Source organism: Rhipicephalus microplus, chromosome X, assembly GCF_043290135.1.
Source record: "Rhipicephalus microplus isolate Deutch F79 chromosome X, USDA_Rmic, whole genome shotgun sequence".
Classification (NCBI taxonomy): Eukaryota; Metazoa; Arthropoda; class Arachnida; order Ixodida; family Ixodidae; genus Rhipicephalus; species Rhipicephalus microplus.
In genome coordinates this window covers 270,075,269-270,094,886 of record NC_134710.1, presented here as the reverse complement: position 1 = coordinate 270,094,886, position 19,618 = coordinate 270,075,269, and the positions used below count along the sequence as shown (strand labels likewise).

At 44.6% G+C, this 19,618-nt stretch overlaps 1 protein-coding gene across 1 annotated transcript in view; it reads left to right on the top strand.

Annotated features, from left to right (window-relative positions):
- Positions 1-19,618, top strand: part of LOC119161517 (frequenin-1) — a 279,556-nt gene that overhangs the window by 253,832 nt on the left and 6,106 nt on the right. The window contains exons 6-7 of the mRNA XM_037414040.2: positions 560-648; positions 18,029-18,103. Coding sequence (XP_037269937.1) covers positions 560-648; positions 18,029-18,103 — 164 coding nt within the window. The remainder of the gene's footprint in view (positions 1-559; positions 649-18,028; positions 18,104-19,618) is intronic.

The window sequence follows — 19,618 nt, the reverse complement described above, 5'->3', positions numbered from 1 at the left end:
TCAGAGGAATAGCAAGTGCAGCCAAAATACTATGACAACAACCAGGTAATATTATATTGAGCCCACTAGGTCAAGCTGCTTCACACGCATCGCTAATGATGGCCTGCGTTGAACTTAGTTGGCCCTAGCTTGTGCACAACTATTCATACCCTTTCACGTGTAGTTCGCGTGGAGCCAATTACAATCGTGAAGGAATTTAAAAAAAAATATGCGAGAAGAAATATGCGAATTGGCTGTAGATTTTTTCGTGGACGTGAATTTAGTTTTAGTTCTATATCACTGATTAAACGGGCGGCCTCTGTGAACAAAGGCTCGCACTCTGCAAATGTCAATAGGGGGATAGGTTATTGGTGCACGTCACCGTGGAACCACAGACAGAAGTGCAAGTGAAATGTTTCTAGCTCGTAATCGAACTTTGTGGGCTGTTAACAGTTTTTAAAGACAAAATCGTACTGATAGTTTGACGTGTGATAGTTTTATGGGTCTATGCTGATTGGCTTCTATATAAACTCTTTTCAGGCTTGTTTTGGCCTGTCTCACCACCTGTTTTTTTTTACAGGGGCGTTCAAGCTGTATGACGTCGACAATGACGGCTTCATCACACGAGAGGAGATGTACAACATTGTAGATGCTATATACGAAATGCTGGTGAGTGTGCAGCCAGTACTCGATGTAAACGATAGAGTCAACATATTTTACTTCATTACTGTTGCTTGAATCACTGGTTTGAATTATACGCCAAGATTCAAAACTAGTGCTTGATTCATTCTGTTCGTTCAACCCACTGTTCCACAGCAGCAGTTGCAAGCAACTAATTCTCCTTTGGGAGAGTACTTTGTTGTCCCATATTTCACTCTCTTTTACAGAGTAAATAGCCTCTTGTTGAGGCAGAATACAATGATTCCCCCAGAACGGCTCAAAGCACTCCCCCTCAACAGAGTAACAAAATGCTGCCCTGAAGCAGGGTAGCTTAACCCTACCGAAGAGAGTAGTAGTACACCCCACGAAAAAAAATTGCAGAACTTGAGCTGAAACTGGGGTTTTTAATGATTTTCGACGGATCTCTGCGCGCGCGAATCGCAAGGATGGATAAATATGAGCACTACGATAAAAATTAAAGAAGTAAATTAAAAAAAAACATGACTGAGTAGAATTTGAACCTTCGACTTTTAGACGCACTGAAGATTGCCAGCCCGACTTGCTTACCACTACGCCACACTTAAAGAGGTTAAATGAGTCCTTCTCTTTTTATGTCATGAGTCATTTTGGTAATATGTCTGAATTTTCTTGCTTACAAGTGTAGACTTGAGTGTCTCTGCGCTTCTCAAAACCAGCCGGACTGTAGCTAACGCGTTCACTGTGTTTGTTTTGTGCTTTATGAGATCAGAACGTCTATCCAACACGTTTTTCACAGTAGAAAAAGGAATATTGCACAACCGATTGTATGAACGTCATTTGCACTGACTATTTAAGTGGTTAGTCATTTGTGCCTACAAAACATCACGCACCTGAAGTGCACGCTTGACAATTTCTTTTTTTTTTCACCCCCTTAGACACATTTTTGTCATTCTTGTCCTCTTTCTATTATTAAAGCCACAATACTTCACTGTAGCCATACCATACGCTAGGCTTACGGCACTATCGCCCGTGTGCGATGGTCAGAGCGAAAGACATGAAGAATAATGCCAGGAGAATGTCACAGCCGTTTGCGTTGACCTTCAATCGTGACCGATTAAACGAAATAGTATTCGATTATTTCACTAGACAGATTCGAAGCTAAAAACGTCGATATTAAGAGTTCAAAGTGCCTTTTAGTACGCTGAAGTTCACTGGCGCGTGGCGAGAATGCTGTTCTTTTTGTAAATCGTCTCTAACGCCTCAACAAAGAAATGCAGTACGTTTTACTGCATATATGTGTGGTTCATAAGTAGTGATAATCACTCGCGGTGTGTCGGCGCAAATGAAAGTACTCAAGAGCAAGAATATAACCGCGTTTTATTCTGTCATGCCTGAAGAGTACTTGGACATTCTACTCTCTCAAAAAGAGGTAGAGTAAAAAGCTGTTTCACTCTCTCGTTTCATACAGAGTGAAAATTAATTTTGCTCTATCTGATACTTTGCGACAGTAGAAGAACACTCTGAATGGTAATTTGACCTCTTTACTCTTGTGATACTCTCCGCAGTTTTTAGAGTGTACGCTTGATAACCTTCTATTTTGTATTCCATAGGCTCATCAGCTCTGTAGCCCATCTGTTATACGTTGCACCGCTTTGTTATCGCATATATTATAAAGGGGCCATGGTCCCCTCTCAGGCTTGGTGAAAAACATTCTGCGAAAAGCAGACATTGCTTTAAACTGCTCATCGGAATCTTGCATGCAGTCTTGTGCACCAAGGAGAGTTTTGAAGCAGAGCGTGCACACGAGAGAGAGAGAGAGAAAGAGAAAGCGAAGAGCAAATGCAGGGCGGTTAAGCAAGCTTTGGTCTGGTTGGCTACGCTACCCGTAGGATGGGGGAAAGGGGGAATAATCGATCGGATAAAGAAGTTGCTGTTCTCTCCGCAGGCGCCTTTTTTTTTTTTTCATACAGAAACCCGTGTTCACTCACATAGGAGATGCTGGCGCCAGCTGTTTGGCGTAGAACAGCAGATAGGTTGCTATTGGCTAATAGCCGACATTAATCAACAGTGGTGTTTGGATACGATGCGCTTTTTGCCACGGGGTGCCGTCCCATGCCGGCGCCACGCGCCATAGCCTGGTAATATTACGTAGTGGCCACACTTGCTTGTACATGAATCAGAGAGTCATGTACTCAGAGAGTGAATCGTAGAAGTCGTGTCGCTCGCTTACGTAGCTTCTCCCTTCCGTGCCATCTCGCCTTGTGTAGCTACCAGCCCACTCATCAGCGCAAGAGCGAAAGCGCTTACACGGTGCTACAAATCCTTTTAGTTCCGCTCGTTCTTGATGAATCAGAGGAATTTTTGTGGCATTCGATTCTTAAGGCAATGAACAGTGATACTTAGGACATTCTATGAATACTTGGTCTAGGACTCGCTTAAGGCAATTGGCTTACCGTTTAACACGAATTCTGCCCTACCATCTGTCACAATTTCTTGATCCACCCTTCCTTGCAGTGCATAATGAACAAGACTAAATGAAACTAACCTGAATCTCCGCAGCACGCCTTTTCCCATGGGCAGTGTGTTTTAGGATGATAACGCCACCATTCATGCCTCACTGACTCACGTGATAAATGCGCGAAGTTGCGCTGCTTTTTGTTAGTGGCAGTTGTAGATTCACTAGTATGAAACACTAACACGTAGTGGTAACGCCTAACTACTCTGAGAGAGGGGCTCATAATTATGTAGCTTGGAATAAAACCCGGAGCAAGGAAGATAAAAGCAGAGTAAAAAAGTGATAAAAAAAGAGACGAAGATTCTATGCGGTGTGAAAAGATTAGAAGATCGGAAGACACCAGTGCAGACTTCATATTAGGCGAAAGAAAAAAAAAAGCTAATGAGGAAAAGACTAAGGTATCATCTCAAAAGAACAGAAAGTTTTCTTTTGTTATTCTGTGCTGGTGGGGAAAAAAAGAAGGAAAAAATAACAGAAAAATGAAGCAGGCTTGCGATAAATCGAGACGGCGAATAAGAGAAGAATTTGTCTCTCAAGTAGGTTATTGCCATGTAAAAAACATCAATAATGCCTTTACCGACATCTGGTGCGACCAGTGATCAGAACAGAGTTGGTGCGAGTAAGTCGGCATTCTAAGATTGTCTGCTGCGAAAGTGGCCTCTGGGCAATGCGCCACAACACGATCCCCAGTGCTAAAGCGAGGATAGCGGCAAAGGCAAACAACCTAGTTTCATCTAAGCCGCAGTAATTGCAAGCAGCACTATCTTCCAATACCGCGCGGAAGGTTAGGGATTTTCAAAGCGACACCTAGTCACAATCGACAGTGCACTGTTGCCCCGGCACAGGAAAGTCCCCATGGAGCAACATGTCCAAGAGATGGGTCCAGCCAATGTAGACGTGGGGAAAGAGAAATCTTCGGAAGGTGGTTTCTATTGCGTCATTGTACTTCAAAACACAAACAACCATCTAGCAGTATTTGACCATCTTTAATTGTGAAATGCAGTCGAAGTATTAAGAAATAAACATTTACAATGAATGGGTCGTTCAGACACACACACACACACACACACAAAACATTGACCATTTGGTTACATCAAAAAAAGTGATATCAGTGGTATGAAAACAACGTGCGAGTGAATATAAGCATGTTTGCGTGGGCTATGCTCAAGTGCGTGTAGTTAGTTTGGCATTCTACTAAAGTTATTGCGTAAGACTAAAAAGAGAACGCAAGCACAAAGCGCCGAGCGCGCGCCACTGAATGTTTATTCGTCAGCAAAAAACGCGAAAAAGACACTTAACTTGCATTCGCCAGGCTGCTGTCTCAAGTCTCAACGTCCTTCGTTACCCTAGTCAAAGACAATAGAGGGCTGTCATGCCAATGACAACAATAGCTCTTTCAGATGATCGCCGCTGGGTTTGGGACAGCAGATGCGTGCACAATGCAGTTTTTTTAGACTGAAGACGCAGTCAGCCTAGGCATTCTCATCGCTACTCTCGTACTTACATCGATGATCAACCAATGGTATGCCGTGGTGGCTTATCTACATTGTTGTTGCACCGCAAAACATGACAGAGTGGGTTCAATACACGGCCACGGCGGCGCATTTTCATAGGGGTGAAGGGCGAAGTCACCCGTGTAATACATATTGCAACTTACAAGAGCAAGCCAACACGCCAACACCGTCCAGCACAATTCCATCATTTGTGTTATCTTTCACTAGATTACCTCTCATGCGCCAGTCACTTCGTCGGTATCATCCAGTACATCCCTCCCTCCCCTTCTCCCCTAAAGTCTGAAAAAGAAGGCGAAGAAACGTAAATACAGAAATCACGTGACGCATGAAATTTTATCTGGCTGACATGGGCTGCAAAACACGGTTTCAGGCTTTGGTATCCAGTTCTGGAATAACTTCCAGGTGGAACGTAACATGGCCTGAGGCTTTGACCATTCGAAAGAGATCCGAAAAGCAAGGAAGAAACTTCTGACAATGTTATGGATTACGCTGGGGTGTCCACCCAGCACTATAGGTCTCCTGGTTTGAAAGAGGTGTGATTTTCATGGGAAGGCGAGCAGAATCTCGCTTGGTGATGCGCAATAGCCAGGTACACTCAAAAGCGAGCCTGCCGTAGGAGCTCTGAAGTATAATATATAGGTGCATTCGCGTTAAACAACATCAGAAGGTGAAAATTCATCCAGAGTGCCTCCCCATATATGGTGCGCCTCATACTCATTGATTGGCTTTGGTGCGTTAAACTACAGGTCTTAATTTTTTTTCATAACCAACGCTACATGATTCTAAACGCGATCGAAGAGTGGGTACAAGCAAGGGGGGCCATGAAAATGGCTGCCACGGGAACGCGCTCCTTTTCAAACGTCGTGGCACGTTCTTATCAGGTCAAACACGCCACGCCTCTTTAATTTAGCGCGTTTATATGAAAAAAAAATGCTTGATTTGTAAGTTTATCATGACGGCTCAGCGTAATTTAGCCATTGAAATCTACCGAGCATCTCTCGTTTTCACTGACTCAGGAGACTTCCCCAAATACGCGGATTCGACAGACCCACGGAATGTGTGTGACGTTGCTGCATATGTACGATTGTTTGTGTTCTCTTGTGAATTACGCAGTCCGAAAGCGTTATGGCCAGGAGATGCACGTGTACAGCGCGTATAACTTGCACCAACGCCGAGAATCAGAACCCACCGAGAGAACCTGTGAACTCGCATGACACGTTATTGGTGCGATAATGAATAGGCATTCATTTTTTACACGATCACGTTTTCCGTGCACGTCAGGTGGCGGGCGCGCTTGCGCAATGCATGGAGGCCTTCTGGGAAGGTCATTTCACCAACGCCAAGAACTGTGCGTTGAACAAGTGAGCCCATTTCGCGACGATAAGTGGCGCGCACTCTTGGAGAATACAGTTTCCCCCTATTCCCGCTTGCAAAGCAGCTGCTTCGGAATGAAACACTTTAAGCGACGTGCTTCCGATCCGGTTAACGAAAATCGGTCGGACGCCTCCACCGGCGGTGATGAACAGCCGTCGCCGTCAAAAGCAGGTGTCTGGAATGCAAAGGAAGGCTCTCTTCTCACGAATCCCTGCCTTTGGGAGAAGAACAAGAAAAACTCCTGTTGAAATGTGGAAAGAAAGAAAGAAAGAAAGAAAGAAAGAAGAGAGAAAGAAATGAAGAAAGAAAGAGAAACAAGGAAAGAAAGGAGGTCGAGAGCGTGTATCCCCCATCGCGCACATCGAACCGATGGGCCGTCATCAATTCTCGTCTAATCCGGGTGCCAGCGCCTTTCCCGAATAAATCAACGCTCCACTCTTTGCGCTCTTGATCCGTTTCCTTTCACTTGTCGCCGTACTCGAACACTCCGGCCGTCTTGTCTCTCGGTTACGTTTTTCTTAGTTTCTTTCTCTCATTTCCCATCGTTGTCACTATCTCCACTTTTCATGCTTTTTTGTTGAACTGGGCCAAGGCCAAGCGTGTGTACGCTTTCTTTTCACGCCTCACCTTTTTTTTCCGTCGTGCCTTCTCGGTGTTCCCTGAGTACTCCTGCCTTTCCCTGGAGCTTTGACACGTCCTAAAGGGAGGATTCTGCTTCGTTATACTGCTCTCGAGGCACGTCGATTCCTATGATTCTTCGGTACGATCCAATGGAAGCAGTGTGGAGTTACTTTTCAAGAGTATACAGCACTTTCCTCCGCGCGGCAACGCCTCTCGCTCCACGACTCTCGCGCGCGAGTGCGAAATAAAATGTTTAGATGAAATGCTGCTGCGAGGAGCATCACGCTGAGCGAAGATTCCGGGCGTCCGAAATTTTCCCCGAGTCAAACAGTAATCGATGGCTCGCATAGCATTGGGCCAGGATTCTGCCACAGCGTTCTGTGCACTTGCATTTATCCGGCCTCACGCGTCCCAACCGTGTCTCAGGTTGCAGGCTTTAACTTCTCTATGAAAGCCTTTATTAGTTTTTTGGGAAGTTCATATAACATATAAACATTTTTCCAGCGTGTTCTTTGTTTCCTTAATTTTTCCTTGGCTAAATATGTCCTTCGGTTATTCAAAGACCTAAGCTCTCATTTTTGTGAAACCACCAAAAAAACTCTGTATGCAGAGGTGAACATTTCAGCATTTTATAAGTAGATGTACGCAGCTCTTAAGAGATCGATAGCCAACACACGGCACTGCATTTGCATATATGGTGCTCTCCTAATGAGCTTATTCCGTTTGATCACGAGGTTCGGCTTGGCGAAGGGCGTAGAAAACGTTTCACTCGGAGTGAACATTACCATAATTCTTTAGCAAAGCTTGCTACCGCTTACTTTAAAAGTGCGAAACTTGGCGCAATCAGAAGTGCTATCGACTTCATGGGGCAAGCTGTAAGGTTATTTTATTGTCCACTACCCAGTGCGCGGGTGTATCGAGCCCTTTAATAGGAACGGCTTTTCGGTGCGATGGAAGCTAAGAGACGTCATCAATTCATAATTGTTCTAATAAACATTTTAACGACTGAAGTTGAATTACGGAGCATGTTGGCATCGCAACCACGAAATCTGTTATGGAAGCGATAAAGCACGTTCGTTCTTCGTACGACGCAATCGAGGAGTGAATACAACTGCGACTGATGTATCTCTACCTCTCTGTTTTTGTTTTTTTTTTGTTTTGCGAACGCACATAATGAACACCAGACGAGAAACGCTAGTACGTAGACAAGTGGTGCATTGCTGCTTGCAGTTTTAGTTTGTTCTTGGCATGTTCGCCTCTTTCGCGCTCAACATTTTGAAATATCAATCCACTGCCAACTGGATAAGCTGTCTGCCTATCGGCTGCTTCTTTCCAAAGGTTAAGTTAATCTCTTTTGCGGACTATTAATGTTCTGTACGCGGCTTAGCCCGTTTGACATTACGCCGACATTGGCGCACTATGAGTGCGCTCTGTGAACGTTGCTGTATAAGAATAAGTGACTTTTTTTTAAAGAAGAAAAGGAGGAAATAAGCGCAGTTCCGTTACTGCCTCTCTCTCAATGAAGGGCATAGCCGCTCAGCTGTCAAGCCCTATTCTTCAACAGCTATTCTCTGCCTATGGTCGAATTGGAAAGATCCCTCATGCTTGGCGAAGCACGCATTTGCCTCATTTTTTATGCGGGTACGCCTGTGTCACCGAATGAGGCAGGCTTTATATATGTAAATATATATTGTGCGAGCTCTTACGAGAGACGATGCTCGAAAGATGGCGCCAGGCTACCACCACTGGCTGAGTCGAGCCCAGTGGTGCTAGCGTGGTGCCATCTTCGAATGAGTTTTTGAGGGGCCAAGACTGACACAAGAGGAGAGAGCGCAGTTCAAACACCACGAGACAACTCGCCCAATCTTCAACACCCATCAGAAGGGGCCCGAAGGAATAAATTCCTAGGTGTCTAAAGAGCCTGCTATAAAGGGTGCAGATTACCGGGTGAGAGGCGGGGTGAAGATTTTCGGGGGTGGAAATCAGGGAAAGCGGATCACAACCTTCTGAACGTTGCGGTACATCACCCTCCAGTATAGTACTGCTGTTGACTGCGCTGGTCGGGCTTGAAAATTTTGGGGTAGGCACACTATGTGTATCGGCGTGGAAAGCTGCGCAGATTTCGACACGCAGACTGCGAAATATTGCTAACAAACACAGGTGGCTGTCAGAGCTGTAACAGTGCTGGCAGTTGCGACAGGCGAGCTGTGGAGTTAGACGGCTCGTCGGGCTAGTGGTTAGTACTCAATGAATCGGAGAGCGAGCCTATTACTGAGACAATAGAGGGGTCCTCGTTCTGCTCAGAGACGATGATGTCAAGGTTGGAGGAAGAAATAGCAAGCAGATGTACTGAATAGCGGTCATTGCCGTCAGCTAAGGGAAAGTGCGAAATGGCGTTGGCGTCCGAACGTTATCGTCCACTGGGGTACAGCACGCGAATGTCGCAGTCCTGCAGGCGAAGTGCTGAACGGCGAAGACGGTGGAAGGAATCTTTTAATGACGACAGCCAACAAAGTGTGAGGTAGTTCAAGACAGCATCAAACGGGCAGCAACAGATTTACGGCTGGAACTTTTGAAGAGACCAGATGATCTCGATGCCGTCTTGTTCTATCATGGTGTAATTACTTTCGGCATTGGTAAGAGTTCGATTTGCATAAGATATGACATATTCAAGAAATATCGGTTTTCGTTGCGCCGTGTTGTAGTGGCACATAATTAGTGTAGACGGCAGCAAGCGCCTTGTCACAAGGCCTTGTTATAACCTGCATATGGGTCCGTTGGTGCTAAGTAGCTTCGTCAGGAGGGACATTATTGTGGTGAAATTATGAATCAAGCGCCTGAAGTATGAACACAGGCTGATGAAAATACTTGAATATTATATGACCTTGCCTTAGAGAATGCAGGAAAGGAGTTCAGCAACGAAATTTCGCAGTTTCGGGAACAATTCCATTCTTGGATACGTCGTAGCCGAGTATCCTAGGTTTGCGTGCAGCAGATCGACACTTGAGATTTAGTTGAAGGCTGGCGTACGGTAAGCCCATAAAGACGTCAAAACATGGCGGAATCATTCGAGGTGTGATATGAAATGAGGAGTGAAAACAATGACTTAGCCGAGCTAACACGTGTAGCACTTCAAGCCTCGCAGAACTGTGTCCATCATGCGCCCGAAATTCGAGGGTGAACTATAAAGTCCAACATGACGTAAAATTCACGCAGGCTATCCAGAGTGATGAAGGCTGTATCGGCCGATCGATTTCTGTCATCGGCACTTGCCAACACCACGAGCGCAAATCCAGAGATCAAACAAATTGCAGCAGCCTCTTTATTGCGTCGTTTTAGTGGATGATACGGTATCGAAGTTCTGGCATGTGTTAGGGTGTAGCAATCTTCACCACTAGTAAAAGCGTTCATTCGCGTTCATGTCGCGAAAAAGCGTTCATGTCGTAAGGGTCGACCGGTTGCTCAACCAACGGCTCAATTTACGGACTGCGAGTACGAGTGGCATTCACAAGCAGGGCACGGTAGGCACAGACTCACTATAGATTCTCCTTGAAAGGATGTCCCTCTGTGGCGCTATTATTCTTCGCAATATATATATATATATAGTAGGAGTAATAATTCAATGGGCCAGTTAGTCTTCGTGAAGGTATGGGATATGGCACAACGGGAGTGTTGTCAACAAGGATAAATATATTTATATATTTATATAAATAAATATATTTATCCTTGTTGACAACGCTCCCGTTGTGCCATAGGGCTCGTATTTCCGTGTTTTAACACAATATTAATGAGATATAACAGACAGTAATGCCAAGGAATGTACAGGGGAAGTTATTAGAACCAATGGAATGTAAATAAGAAGAAAGAAGAAAGAAAAGTGGATGAAAAAATTACCAGCTGTGAGCAGAATTGTGAGCAGGTGGTAATTTTTTCATCCACTTTTCTTTCTTCTTTCTTCTTATTTACATTCCATTGGATCTAATAACTTCCCCTGTACATTCCTTGGCATTACTGGCTGTTATATATATATATATATATATATATATATATATATATATATATATATATATATATTGTACGGTTTTCAATTGAATGACGAATTCCACTAGGAGATCTGGAGCAGCCTCCGAAATTGTGGAGCTAGCATTTGGATTGCATTGAGCCAAGTCTGCCAATGGAAGACGTGAAGGCTCCACGTGAGATCGCTCCGGTAGTTATTTATGCATACGCCAAGTAAACCAGTTCCAGAACTTCGTCGACGTAGAGATGATCATCGGGCGTGCGCACAGTGGATCAGGGAACATTTCTTTAAACGTCATTTTGGAGAGCACGTGTGGTTCGTCGTCATCGTTGCTGCCACTACTTTCCGATTTTACACTACAGACTCGTAGAGGTCCCATTAAAGGAGCCATTACACCAACTTTTTGCTCGTAATCTGTGTTAAGTGGGTTAATCCTTGGGTGTTCAAAAACAAACTAGCGAAATGTCAGTGCATTTAGTCGAGCACTTGACCTATAACGAGCATTTTTATAAACACGTGAGCTGCAGAGTCAGACAACGTTGGCGCACGCGCCATTTATGATGTAACGAACCACTGGCTTCTCGCCAAGCGTCTATATACCGACCAACGATTTTGCTTTGTGGTCAGCTGCACGTACATTGGAGCTTCTACAGCTTTCTTTGCTCAGCTCGTCATTGAAAGCTGAATGATTGGCACCAGCTGAAACTTAGGTAAGACGATGACGATGGCTCCATTCCTTGAAGAACAGGGCGTCACACACGCCATGGTCAAATAGCTGTCGCTGGAGGTAGATGCGCTCAATAACCTGCGATTATAAGGCTCATTTTGGAACTAAATATAATTTTACAGTACTTTTTTTTCACATATGAACGAACACAATAAACCATCCACTTTTTTTTTGCTGAAAACCACGATTTGTTTAGTGCGTGACCATGCCCCTGTAAAAAGCTTAGAAGAAGCCGTCCAGCAGAGTCAAACGACATAATTTTATGTCTCTGTACAAGCTCTTAAAGTGATCTGACACTGTCTCAAAAAACGCTGAAAACAACCGAGTTTCCCGACTGTACTGCATATGACACCCCCGCGTTTCCAAATTTCTAGACAAATTCACCCCTTGTGGCGGAGCTCGGCGGAACGCTCTGTCGCGTTGCGGGTTGCTCCAAAATCTGGAAAACATGAACTTGCTCCGAATCTGACAAAGAAATGCACTTTCTCGCTCGTGGAGCAAAAAAAAAAAAAACTTGATTCAGCTCAACCTGCAATTCACCATAAGAGATCAAGAGCCGAGTAACCTGAACGGAATGTTTGTATACACTCCAAAGAGGCCATTTTGCAAAATAGCCTTCGGTCACGTCTGCTGCACAGCCTCGATTTGATGCTTTCTCACAGACTAAGCCTTCATAATGCCGTTTTTTTTTTAAATCATGCACACGCCGCAGTTACATTAAAGCTCGCGCGCATGTATATTGAGAAGAGGGCGTGGTTCGCTTTTTGTGTGATTCGTGCGCCTTTTTGTAACGCTTGTCGGCTCTTAGCCGCATGACTATCTCATGAGGCTTTTGCTATATCTTGCCGTATTCTTAAGGCTATCACCTTAATAAAGTATGACAATAGTTTCTACACATCCTTTCACAAAATAGAGAGAGAGACTCTTTGTTAAAAAAAAACAGATTTTTGCCGGCGTCTATATATCGCTGGCATGCTACTCTGTATAAGCATGGGGGAGTGAACACTTCAACGCTTTCGCTTACATGAATGACATCTCTGCATGCTCTTTGAAGTTGATGAGCGGCAAATTCATTGATGACACGTTGAGGATGCTTTAACGTGGGATACAGCCCAAGAAAGCTGTGCGTCGCCACTGCAAGCGGTTGTTGCTTTTTTTTTCTTCGATATTTCTTTCGAATGAGTGCGGCCTTTTCTAAAGTTCTTGCTCGATCGGGGACCACAGAGTATTGATAAGACACTTACCTGTTATTATCGTGGTAATCATCAAGCCGCCAGTTCCCAATTCACCTGAAATTGCTTCACAGCTCTCTGCATAAATTATACTGTGCCGTTAGTGGAATTATCTGGTGGGCTGAAGAAAAGATTGAACGCCCACTTGCTGCCGTAGTAAGAGGATGCGCTATGGAATGGGTTCTACGCCAGTGCGCCCCTCGTGATACGTTATTACGTTAACATTACGAAACGCCCTTAGGATCTTTTGAGAGCACACCCTCTTGCACTTTTTAGTAAGGGCAACATAATAAAAATAACAGGGGGTATCTTTTTATCTTATTTAAGTGGCGAGATAGATGCGCAGCACACTCACAGCGAAAGCTGGAAGAGTGGTGTTTCTGAGCCTTTTTTTTTAAAACATTCTTTGGGTAACTGCTACAAGCACACTTGCTGGGCACCCACTATGTCACGAATAATTATAAATTTTGTGTAGTATAGGCCGCCATTCACTATGCTATCTTTCGTCATTCCTCAGTGAAGCGTGGTATCCCCTACACACTTGCAAGGAATTTGGCGCAAGTTTTTTTTTTATGCAAGGGCTCACGACGATGCAGAATTATGCCTGAAGTGGGTATGCGCAACAGTTAACAGGTGATCAAGAATAAGTATTTGTAATGAGTTGATTAACTGATATGTGGGGTTTAACGTTCGAAAACCACCATGCGATTATGAGAGGCGCCGTGGGCCCGTCACCTGCGGGTCAGCCGCCGAGTATACCTTAGCCAGTAGACCACCGCGGCGGGGCTTTTGAAATGTGTCGGAGCAGTGGATGACACACTCGTTATGCCTCGCCGCGGTGATCTTGTGGCTAAGGCACTCGGCTGCTGACCCGCAGGTCGCGGGATCGAATCCCGGCGGTGGCGGCTGCATTTTCTACGGAGGCGGAAATGTTGTAGGCCCGTGTGCTCAGATTTGGGTGCACGTTAAAGAACCCCAGGTGGTCGAAATTTTCAGAGCCCTCCAGTACGGCGTCTATCATAACCATATCGTGGATTTGGGACGTTAAACCACACATATCAATCAATATTGACACACTCGTTACGCAATTCGCATTTAGCGACGCCTGGTTATTCTTTTTTCAGTTCTAAAACGCTTTATTACTCCTATTATTGCCATTCATTTCCCGACATCAAGCCTGCGTAAGGCATGTTTGCAACAGAGTTTCAAGCAGCGGCACGGCTCTGCAGTATAATGCTGGCCTGGCACGTAAGGGACCCGAGTTCGAATTCCACTGTGTCCTTGGTGTTTCAATTTAGTTACGGACACCAGCAGCGGACATCTACGGCGCCGCATGCAACACTTGTTGTGATCTTATCAGAGATTTCGCTGTAAACGAGCATTCTTACTCGACAACTTGTTCATATCTGTCACAGCCTAAACAAATGCCCGTATACAGGGAGTAACAGTACAAGGTGGCACCCGTCCAGTGTACTTTTCTTCGTCCGTGTTTACAGCGAAAGCTGTTATGCGGCCGCAACAAGAATAGCGTGTGCCGTAATTTTCCGCCAACGCCGCGCCGCCAGTGTCCGTAACCCCAATCACGTAAAAAATAAACTAAGGAAATAAAAAAAAAACACCAAGGACCCAATGTGATTCTAACCGGATACCCTGCGCTCTAGCCCAGTATTCTACCACAAAGCCACACCGGTGCTTGAAACACCGCTGCAAACTGGCCTTAGGCAGGCTTGGTGTCGGGATATGAATCGCGCTTATGTGAGTTATAAAACGTTTTAGCACAGCGAAAGACCAACCAGGTGTCACGCGATGCCAACTGCAGTATTCGTGTGAAACACAGCTTCTACTTTTTACCAATGACTTACACATATCCCTTGACTCTGGAACAATAACTGACTGCATCTTTCTAGATTTCAGCAAAGCCTTTGATAAAGTAACACACTCCCTACTACTACAAAAACTAAGCCTGTTAAACATTGACTCATATGTGCTCGCTTGGATCCGTAGCTTTCTTACTAACCGCTCCCAATACGTATCGGCTAATAATTTCGACTCGTCTACTATACCAGTTCGCTCCGGAGTGCCACAGGGGTCTGTCCTTGAGCCATTGCTGTTCCTAATTTACATTAACGACTTGCCTAACAATATTTCTTCAACAATGCGCCTATTCGCGGATGACTGTGTAATTTATCGCCAAATATCTAATAATAATGACATCACTACCCTCCAATCAGATTTGACTAACGTGCTTAACTGGTGTAAATTATGGCAAATGGAATTAAATGTTTCGAAGTGCAAGTCTATGCGAATAACACGTAATACTACCGCATGCCCAAACTATTTCTTCAACAGCGCCGTACTCGATCCCGTCCCCTCTTATAAATACCTTGGTGTCCATATTACTAACAACCTATCTTGGAAACATCATATCAACTCTGTCACATGTAAGGCAAACCGGGTTCTAGGATTTATGCGAAGAAACTTTTACATGGCCCCTGTTGATTTAAAAAAGCTTCTTTACATTACGTACGTTCGTCCGCATTTGGAATACGCGTCGACGATATGGGACCCTGGTAATATCACTTTAGTTAACGAACTTAAGAGCATTCAGAATCGCGCTGTTAGATTTATATTATCAGATTATCGCCGTACCGCTAGCGTAACAAACATGAAATCAATTATTAACATTCCCTTACTCGCTACACGCCGTAAGTTATCCCGTATCGTACTCTTCCACAAAATTTACAACTCCCTTCTGCGTTCACTTTTAATAACCCCACCGTCATACATTTTAACTCGTACTGACCATGCGCAGAAAGTTGCTGTTTCTCGCTTCAAGACATCAACATATTCCCACTCATTCCTGCCTAAAACTTGCAAGGATTGGAACCACCCCCCACAATCAGTTGCATCCATCACCTCGCCTTGCAGTTTTAAAACATCGCTCGATAACATACTTGGTGTTGGAAATGTAAACGTTTGATTTTGTTGTTAGTTTTCTTGTATAATCTACTGGCTGTATAACATAGTTGCAGTTGATAATAGTTGCTTTCCAGTGTTTAATAATGTTCTAGTGTCTTGTCTATGTATTCTTTTCTTTAACATTGTTCGTCAGTGCCCGCTCCCCTCTGCAATGCTGTAAAGCCCTGAGGGTACAATAAATAAATAAATAAATAAATAAATAAATAAATAAATAAATAAATAAATAAATAACGAGTGGTTCGTCGAATGCTTTAACGTCGGTGGAGGCGAAAATGCTGTAGGCCCGTGTGCTCAGATTTGGGCCCACGTTAAAGAACCCTAGGTGGTCAAAACTTATTTGGCCTTCCACTACGGCGTCTCTCATATACATATGGTGGTTTTGGGATGGTAAACCCCACATATAATAGCTTCAATCCATTACAAAAGCTTCACGCATATTCCTTGATTGTGGTCAGCCACAGCATCAAAAAATTGCACGAAATTCTTTGCAAGTGTGTAGCAGGCGCCACGCTTCTCGGAAGAATGGCGAAGGAACATATAGTGAATGCTTTTCTACTACACAAAAATGACTTTTTTGGCGTACTGGGTACCCTGCAGGTGTGCTTGTAGAAGTTGCCCTAAAAGTGTTTAAAAGGGCTCTGAAAGTGCGCTCTCCCAACATATTTGCACAACGCAAGACTACAAGTATAGTTACGACGTAACTACGAAAGAATAGACAAGGGCAGAAAACCTTTAGCTGTGAGGGTGATGCCCAGCTTTAGCTGCACGGTGATACGCGTTCCGTGCAAGCCTGGCGGTTTTTTTTTTTCACGCAGCCGTGCAATATGTGCCCGTACAGAAATTGCTAAAACATACCCACACTCCACACAGTAGTTCGAACTTCATGAAAAAAAAAAGGCACGCAAGTATGGAGGCAAAAACAACAGTAGTTTTGTCGGTAACTCTCATAGTCGTTCGAACCGAAAAGTGAGGTGTAGTGCGTCGCCACCTGCGGCCAAGCGTGGAATGCAATACGTTTTATTTAGATAGGCGACACTAATTTGTGTCTCGTATGCATCTGACTGGAACAAAAGCCAAGTTGCGTTTGATACGTTTCTCTGTGGGACGAATGATGCGCGCATGTTCCTTGCTGTTCCTTAATATCACGCCAGCGAGGTAAGGGAAGAAATTGGGAATCGCGCGCACGCGAAACCCGATAGGCTTAGTTTGCTTATATATACGAACAACTTCGTAAAGACTGTACTGTGCTGCTCTATCTGTAGGATCACCTTCTTTAGAAGACTTGTCAGGGAATGAATATCATGGTAGGCTGCAGTAATATCCTCGGGGCGCATGTCTTGCCGCAACAAGCATCAGGCATGACCTCAATCTAATAAGAAAGGAGGAATGAAACCAACAAACGAAATAAAGCAGAAAAAAAGGAAAAATAGAAGCGAATGGCGAAGTTATCTCGAACACCACAAGCGGTGCTTTTAGTTCGATTTGTGCCGGTGTTTACACTCCTGCCTTTGCGTGCCGTGAATTACATGGCCGAGCACCGAGAGAATTGGTACACGAGACAAATTGAGACAACGCAGCAGCAGCGAGAGTTGGAGACAGCGAGGTGTCGTCGCGCTTGCGTATGGCGTCGCACATCAATGCAACAAATTTCCAACACCCTTCGCATTGCCGATGTCATGATGCATTACTCATAAGTTTGCCCACCTACTTAAGGCTGCATGCACTGTTTTACCGGGAGAGCTGCGCCTTATTGTAGGCAAAATGCCAAGATTTTTTGTCAGTTTCTAATTGCTGTCACTATATTACTTCTCTATAAGGTAGTCTAAGTAGAATGCCTCCAAGAAACGTTCAATGGATTTTGTTGTTGTCTAGTAAGTATGCGCACAGTTGCAATCCGGCCGATCCAGCACAACGAGCCGATATTTATGCATGTTTTTTTTTTCGCTGGTTTTTGTAAATGCTTCTAAACTGTGGGGTGACACCTAGGCATCCCGTTGTTTTTCGCCCAGGTTGCCTTTAAAAAGGTTTTTAAAAAGTAGTAATAAAGTAAATAGAGAACAAAAGCTTGCTTTTTGAAACTACGAGGCTCGTCGTGGTTGGGAATATTCACTCACAATGTTTTTTTTGCTCGTTTGCGTTTGGATGATTGATCTATCCGTCTCCTCCCTCTACATCTTCCTATTGTTTTCCCTCGTAGATTTCTGTCTTACCTCAGCCCTCCCCAGCGCAGGGTAGCCAACCACACATTTGTATTCCAGCCAACCTTCCTGTTTTTTGCATATCATTCATTTCACTCCCCTTCGCTATAATTGCTATGTAAAAACAAGGAAGGTGAATTTTATGCTTGTCACTTTGCGCTGCATGACTGGCTGATACTGAACGTTGTGCTTTGTGACCGAGCCAACTGGCATGCTCATTTCTTGACAGGGTAGCCAAGAAAAAGAAGACGAGGAAGATGACCCAAGGGCCAGAGTGGACCGCATCTTTGAACAACTGGATAAGGTAAGCCCTAATCATGCTGGTGATCTTGGAAAATGGCCCCGTCGCGGCGGTCTAGTGGCTAAGGTATTCGGCTGCTGATCCGCAAATCGCGGGATTGAATCCCGGCTGCGGCGGCTGCATTTCCGATGGAGGCAGAAATACTGCAGGTCCGTGTGCTCTTTTTTAAGCGCACGTTAAAAAAAACCCAGGTGGTCAAAATTTCCGGAGCACTCCACTACGGCGTCTCCCATAATCTAATGGTGGTTTAGGGACGTTAAACCCCGCATATAAATCATCAATCAATCTTGGAAAATGTATATTCATTTACTTCATCAAGAAAAGCCTTTTCTTCAGAACCACATTGCGGGCAACAGTCTCGTGAGATGCGTGAGGGGTTTTTGAAACGAATACTATATAACAGTGAACGATATTTCGGGGGGGGGGGGGGGCACTCTTTTGACGTCGCCAACAATCACCCACAGCACAATACTTTCATGCTATGAAATCGGTGTTTGAATGCTGTCCAGCTCCACGCCATGGAGGGCATTTATGTTTTTGGTAGCGTATTTGAGCGCACAAAGTTAATTCCATAAATTTGTCAGAAAATAACGCTTTCTGTGTACCCACTGTCTTTCCTTTAGTATGTCTATTGCATAATAAAAGTACTGCCTTATATCTCACCTACATAGTCAAACCTACGCTGTGCAAGTTGGGTGAAGAGTTGATGGAAATGGAATGAAAGAACTGTAAAGATAGGCAACCTTTTTATTGGCCTCCTGAAGCATTAAACGTTATGCCTCCTTTATTGTTGTATCTGAATGAAGAATGTAAAGCTTAGTTATTCCATGCTTTACAAAAATGGAAAAAATGGTCAGTGTAACTATTTCAGCCAACAACTACTATTAGCGCAGGACCTTATTCACATCAAGAGGGGAGCGGGACGTAAAGCACGCGACGTCATATTAAGGTTCCTGATTGTGACTCGCTCTCTGGATTTCGTGCCGATTGGTTGTGCCCCCGCGATCAACGACGACAGCACAGCTCTGGCCGACTGGCTCGCCCTATACGCCATCTCCTGACGCCGACAAGAGCTCTCGCCAGTGGTGCCCCATCCTCGCACCTCTGCGACCGTGTCTATCTTTCCTATCTTCTCCTTACTTCTGGATGTCGCTGTCCCTGCGCCACGTTCTCTCCTCCCCCCTCTCTCTATATCTATACCTTTTAGTCCTAACCTTTTAATCCCTCCTTACCCCCATCCCTCGTGAGCTACTGTTGAGGTGTCGCACTGTGATGCAGACAGCTACGGGGCTCACTTTTATCTTCTTTTCTCTGTTAAAAATTACATAAAAAGCAGCTGCGACAGCGTGATGTTTCGTCGCAGTTAAGATCAATTTCAAGGACTAAAAACAAATCCCAAGATCGGCTTCTTCGGATGTGATAGACCATGTAGTACAATGATAGTCTTTCCACTCTGGGAACAATATTTACGGTGGTTGCGCAGCGCAAACAGGGCTAAGCGCTGTATATGCACGAACC